Source organism: Sus scrofa, chromosome X (genome assembly GCF_054392235.1).
Source record: "Sus scrofa isolate SSC_HxYL_T2T_F1_AM1 chromosome X, Sscrofa_HxYL_maternal_Yorkshire_Landrace_v2.0, whole genome shotgun sequence".
Lineage (NCBI taxonomy): Eukaryota > Metazoa > Chordata > Mammalia > Artiodactyla > Suidae > Sus > Sus scrofa.
Window position 1 is genome coordinate 51,833,627 of NC_139401.1, and position 6,924 is coordinate 51,840,550.

The 6,924-nt window shown below is 42.5% G+C and overlaps 1 protein-coding gene across 1 annotated transcript; it reads left to right on the top strand.

Annotated features, from left to right (window-relative positions):
* The first annotated feature begins 2,305 nt into the window (after positions 1-2,305).
* Positions 2,306-6,017, top strand: USP51 (ubiquitin specific peptidase 51). Its single transcript, XM_003135110.5, has 2 exons — positions 2,306-2,797; positions 3,311-6,017. Exon 2 carries the CDS (start codon positions 3,360-3,362, stop codon positions 5,490-5,492), a length of 2,133 nt encoding a protein of 710 aa, XP_003135158.1. The 5' UTR covers positions 2,306-2,797; positions 3,311-3,359; the 3' UTR covers positions 5,493-6,017.
* Positions 6,018-6,924: the final 907 nt, after the last annotated feature.

Genomic DNA, 6,924 nt, shown 5'->3' on the forward strand with positions numbered 1-6,924 from the left:
TAGAAACCATTTTACTCTGAGTTTCTGAAAGCACAACCTAGCACAGTTAGTATAGTTAAGGGATTCTTGTACATTTGTTAAGTGCTTGCTCATATACATGTACTCCTTAGGAGGGATAATCTGGTGAAATAAGCAATAACTTTGAGAGAGCTTCCAATGAAAGAAGATCTTTTCCATATACTCTGCATCAGGAATTGTGCTATAGGCTGGTCTTAAGGTGGGGACTGAGAAAGAGAGGTGTGATGGAGTTCCCATGGTGGTGCAGTGGTTAATGAATCCGACTAGGAACCATGAGGTTGCGGGTTCGATCCCTGCCCTTGCTCAGTGGGTTAAGGATCTGGCATTGCCGTGAGCTGTGGTGTGAGCTGTGGTGTAGGTCGTAGATGCGGCTCGGATCCTGTGCTGCTGTGGCTCTGGCGTAGGCTGGCGGCTACAGCTCTGATTCGACCCCTAGCCTGGGAACCTCCATATGCCACAGGAGCGGCCCAAGAAATGGCAAAAAGACAAAAAGACAAAAAAAAAAAAAAAAAAAAAAAAAGAAAAAAAAAGAAAGAAAGAGAGGTGTGAAAGATAAAGCTTGCCATAAGATTGTTTATATAAATCCACCGACCTAGAGTCAACTAATATATGACAAAGGAGGCAAGAATATACCTAAAAGACAGTCCCTTCAATAAGTGGTGCTGGGAAAACTGGACAGCTACATGTAAAAGAATGAAATTAGAACGCTTCATAATACCATACACAAAAATAAAGTGAAAATGGATTAAAGACCTAAATGTAAGACTGAATATTATAAAACTCTTAGAGGAAAACATAGGCTGAACATTCTTTGACATAAACCAAAGCAATATTTTCTCAGATCCACCTCCTAGAGTAATGACAATAAAAACAAAAATAAACAAATTGGACCTAATAACTTAAACGTTTCTGCACAGGAAATGAAACACCAAAAAAAAAACCCAAAAAGACAACCCACAGAATGGGAGAAAATATTTGCAAATGAAGTGACTGACAAAGGATTAATCTCCAAAATTTATAAACACCTCCTACAGCTCAATACCAAAAAAGACAAACAACCTCATCAAAAAATGGGCAGAAGATCTAAGCAGACAATTCTCAAAAAAGACATACAGATGGCAAAAAAACATATGAAAATATGTTCAAAATCACTAATTATAAGAGGAGTGCAAATAAAACCTACTATGAGGTACCACCTTAGGCCAGAATGGCCATCATCAAAAAGTCTACAAAAAATAAATGCTGGAGAGGGTGTGCAGAAAAGGGAAACCTATTACACTGTTGGTGGGAATGTAAATTGGTGCAACCATTGTGGAAAACAGTATGGCGATTCCTCAGAAAACTAAAAATAGAATTGCCATTTGATCCAGCAATCCCACTCCTGGACATCAATCCAGACAAAACCATGACTCAAAAAGATCATTGTTCATTGTAGCACTATATACAATATCCAAGACATGTAAACAACCTAAATGCCCATCAACAGAGGAGTGGATAAAGAAGATATGGTACATATACACAGTGGAATATTACTCAGCCATTAAAAGGAAAGAAACAATGGCATTTTCAGCAACATGGATGGACCTAGAAATTATCATGCTAAGTGAAGTCAGCCACACAATGAGACACCAACATCAAATGCTTTCACTGACATGTGGAATCTGAAAAAAGGACAGACTGAACTTCTTTGCAGAACAGATACTGACTCACAGACTTTGAAAAACTTATGGTTTCCAAAGGAGACAGGATGGGAGGTGGGGGGATGGGCTGGAGGTTTGGGACAGAAATGCTATAAAATTGGGTTGTGATGATTGTTGTACAACTATAAATGTAATAAAATTCATTGAATTAAAAAAGATCATTTATATAAACTATGATTCAGTATTCATAAGATGGGATTATTATTTCCACTTTTTGTTTAACAGATGCTACAACTAAGATTCAGAGAGGTCAGGTATTTTCTCTGAGTCACACAGCTAAACAAGTGCCTGGGCTCTCCTATTGAAGCCTGAAGCCCTTGCTTTTGCTTCCCCTCCCCACACTCCAGAATTCTTCTCTCCATGTAACTCCCAGAGATCAGATTCTGATAGGCCCCTAAGGAATTCCTGTTAGGGTTGACATCCCTACACCCCCACCCCCTCCCCCTCCCAATGAAATCTTTTTTCTGCGGAGGGCTGGCCTGGAGCCAGCTGATGCCAGAACGTCCACTCCAGGGCTTTCTCTGAAATCTGTCGCTGTCGTTACCTCCAGTAGAATCTGTTTCAGGAAGAGGTTTGTCTGACTGCGAGGGACAGCGGTGCCATTCATCACAGCAGGAGGGCAGAATCCGGGGCTGGGGGCCACAAGTCCAGGGGGAGGGGCCAGGGGGCGGCCCTCTTGTGACCAGCCCTGAGGAGAGGTCAGGAGAGAAGGCTGGCTGAGGAGCGCCTAGATAGCAGCAGCTGCTGACGTTTTGTATCTTGCGTCTGGGGGCTAAGGTTACTCAGACCTTTTAACAAACCACGGGGCTGGGATCCTTGCAGACATGCGGATGAGAAGAGGTAGGGACTTAGGGGGTCAAGCACTGAAGGCGCGGGCAGTGAACGCGTGGAGGGCGTGAGATGGAGTCTGAATTCTCGGAAGAATTATAAGGAAGAAGAGTGCTAACGCAAGAAAAGAGGTGTGAGAGGGAACACAAGCGCGTAGGAGCTTGAGAAGGCGAAAGAGCTTGGCTGACCAGAAGATCCTGCGCTTGGAAGTAGGGGCAAAGTGTGGAACACACCCAGCCCCGGAAGCATAGGTAAGTAAGGTAGGAACAGGGGGACACTTTCTTCCCTGAGTCCGTTTTCCATAGATGGTTCCCTTTCAGCCATTTTTAAAGTAAAATCGTTGACCCAAGTGTCTTTTTAGGATATAAGGAAAGAACGTCAGAGGAAGCTGTACCAAAGCGAGGCTATGCAAGGCACACGAAAGGCAGTCAGAGGGTGGCGCCTTTTTTTTTTTTTAAGAAGATTCCATCTCTTTCACCCTAAATGTCAGGCCATACCCCGCTTCCCTACCTTTTTCTCTCCCCACACCCCGTCATTCTCCCTCCAATCCCTCTCCACCCCCGAGCCCCGGAGCACTATCCGATCCTCTTTAAACCAAGTAACCGCCTGGGTCTCCAGCTCCTGGAGGTTCAGAGTAAAGTGGATGGAGTTCGCAGCGGCAGCTGGCGGAACTCAAGGGCCGGTGGGAGGGGTCCCGGAGGCGCACCGCGGCCATGACGCAGGCTAGATCATTCACAAAAATTTCTGTTTCATTCGATCTGCAGTCGCAACTTGATTCCAGACGCCTCTCTCCTCTGGCCGGGTGGTGAGCTGATGGCCCAAGTTCGAGAAGCTTCCTTGCCATTAGGCTCTTTAGTCCGCTGTAGCTCCGGAGATGGGAGAGGAGCCTCACCAGAAGAGGGGGCTGAAAAGGCGGGGGAAATGGAAGAGGAGGAGCTGGGGGCTGCAAAGGCGTATTCCGGCCCGGGAGCTGTTGAAATGAAGCTGGAGCCATCACAAGAACATAAGCCAGCACCTGAGGAGAACTTCACATGGAGCGGCAGCTGCAGCGACGAGAAGGTGCTCCCTTCAAACCCCCTTCGTTGTTACAGCAGCTCCTTGACCCTCTGCCCTCGCCGCAAGCCCCGCCCTCGGCCCCAGCCGGGGACCCACTTCCTAGGCCCGCCCAGGTCCTGGGCCCCACCCCCGCCTCCATCCCGTCCTCCCCCTCCTCCGCCACCCAGGCCTAGGCCCTCTCCCAGGCCTTGGCGCAGATCTCAGCGTAGATCCGGGCCCAGGTACAGGCCCCAGACTCCGCGAAGCTGTTCCAGTGACCTAGGCGGCTCTGGGGATCCAGATAGCTTAGGGGACTGGTTGCTGGAGGTGGAGTTTGATCAGCAGGGTCCCACAGGCTGTTCTCATGTGGAGAGCTTTAAAGTAGCTAAGAATTGGCAGAAGAACCTACGGTTGATCTACCAGCGTTTCATTTGGAGTGGGACCCCGGAGACTAGGAAACGTAAGGCAAAATCGTGCATCTGTCATGTATGTAGCACCCATATGAACAGACTCCACTCTTGTCTCTCCTGTGTCTTTTTTGGCTGTTTTACTGAGAAACATATTCACAAACATGCAGAAACCAAACAGCACAATTTAGCTGTAGACGTCTATCATGGGGTTATATATTGCTTTATATGTAAAGATTATGTATATGACAAAGATATAGAACAGATTGCCAAAGAAACAAAAGATAAAGTTTCGAAATTATTAACTTCCACCTCATCAGATGTCTCTCAACAACAGTGTATGACATCGGGTGTTGAAGAGAAGCAATTAACTTGTGAATCAAAAGAACAGGAGCCAAAATTGGTGAAACCCAAGAAAAAGAGGAGAAAAAAGTCAGTCTATACTGTAGGCCTGAGAGGGTTAATCAATCTTGGGAACACCTGTTTTATGAATTGTATTGTCCAGGCACTTACCCATATTCCTCTACTGAAAGATTTCTTCCTCTCTGACAAGCACAAATGTATAATGACAAGCCCCAGCTTGTGTCTTGTCTGTGAAATGTCTTCACTTTTTCACGCTATGTACTCTGGGAACCGAACGCCTCACATTCCCTATAAGTTACTGCACCTGATATGGATTCATGCAGAACACTTAGCAGGGTATAGGCAGCAGGATGCCCATGAGTTCCTCATTGCAATATTAGATGTGTTGCATAGACACAGCAAAGAAGATAGTGTTGGGCAGGAGGCCAGTAACCCCAATTGCTGTAACTGCATCATAGACCACATCTTTACAGGTGGCTTGCAGTCAGATGTCACATGTCAGGTTTGCCATACCGTCTCCACTACAATAGATCCATGCTGGGACATCAGTTTGGACTTGCCTGGCTCTTGTGCCACATTCAGTTGCCAGAATCCAGAGAGGGCTGATGGCACAGTGAGTAGGGATGAGCGCATACCAGGAAACCCCTCACTCACAGACTGCTTACAGTGGTTTACAAGGCGAGAACATCTAGGGAGCAGTGCCAAAATCAAATGCAGTAGTTGCCAAAGCTACCAGGAATCTACCAAACAGCTCACCATGAAGAAATTACCCATTGTGGCCTGTTTTCATATCAAGCGATTTGAACATGTAGGCAAACAGAGGCGAAAGATTAATACTTTTATCTCCTTTCCCTTGGAACTGGACATGACTCCATTTTTGTCTTCTACTAAAGAAAGCAAAATGAAAGAAAGGCAGCCACAAACAGATTATGCACCCATTGAGAATAAGTATTCCTTATTCGCAGTGATTAATCACCATGGAACTTTGGAAAGTGGACACTACACCAGCTTTATCCGGCAACAAAAGGACCAGTGGTTCAGCTGTGATGATGCTGTCATCACAAAGGCTACCATTGAGGACCTTCTCTACAGTGAAGGGTATTTACTCTTCTATCACAAACAGGGTCTAGAGAAAGACTAGTCTTACCAGACCACTTACCAGAAAAAAAGTAAAAGAAATTAGCAGACAAGGATTGAATGCTAAAATGACACAAAAACCTACCTGGAATGGACAATGACAATACCTGTACAATAAAGAACACCTCTTGAAGTATCACAAAAACCTACCTGGAATGGACAATGACAACATCCCCTACATGACAATTATCATCTTGATATAAGGAACCTATGGGTCTGTAAGAGGAAAGAAAAAAAGAATACGAACTAGTGACCATTCAACCTTAAATGGGAGGAGGGAGAAGAGGCTGAAAATGGTCACATAAAGCATAATTAAATGAAAGGAATATTTTAAGTGGGGAGAGTGGGGATAGAGATGTTCTGGCACTACTATATGTCATTTGTCTCTATGAAAATACTGTGGGAAGTCAGGTACTATTCCTTCCTCAGCAAAATGCTTCACAATTGGTGTTCCATCTGTGGCCGACCAGTCAAATAGTTAAATAAAATAATATTTTAAAAGAAATTTTCAAAAACTTTAAAAGAAAAACATTTACTTTAAAAGAAAAATATTTTTAAATGTTGAAAAATTTTAAGTTAAATATTTTTAAAAGAAATGTTTTAAAAATTAAAACATTAAAACATTTATAACTCTAAAATTATTAAAACCAGGCTTAAAAGCAAATTTTAGAAATTTTTATTTTAAAAAAAGTAAAGTGAATAAAACTAGAAAAAGATTAAAAATGAAAATTTACCCAAAAGTTAAACAGTTTGAAAATTAAAAACTTAAAAAAGAAGGAAAATCTTAAAAGTTAAAAAAATTAAATATAAATATAAAAATATTTTAAAATTATAGTATAAAATATATTTATTGAAAAATCAAGGTTAGCAAAATTTATGCATAGTTTAAGAAGTAAGTTTTAAAAAAATACAGAATGGAATATAAATTTAAGCATACAGAAAAGTGTTTTGGGGGGTTTTTTGGGTTTGTTTTTTTTTTTGCTTTTTAGGGCTGCACTCGAGGCTTATGCAAGTTCCCAGCCTAGGGATTGAATCAGAGCCTGACTATGCCACAGCTGCAGCAAAATGGAATCTGAGCTGCTGCACCTGCGACCTACACCACAGCTCAAGGCAACACCAGATCCCCAACCCACTGAGCAAGGCCAGGGATCAAACCTGCATCCTCATGGATGCTAGTCGGATTCATTTCTGCTGAGCCAGTTTTAAAAGAGGAAAGTTTAGAATAATTCTAGACAAAAGGACAAAATTTGTTTAAAATTAAATTTAAAATATTTTAAAAGGAAACATTAGAGCAAGGGAATTCTAAAATATGTAAAGAATTTTAGACAAGTTCAATTTGGTAGATTTAAATAAAATCTTTTATTTAAACAAAAAGATGTATTAAAATTAAAAAGTTTAAAAGATCTTATTTATTTATTTATTTGGCCATGCCTATG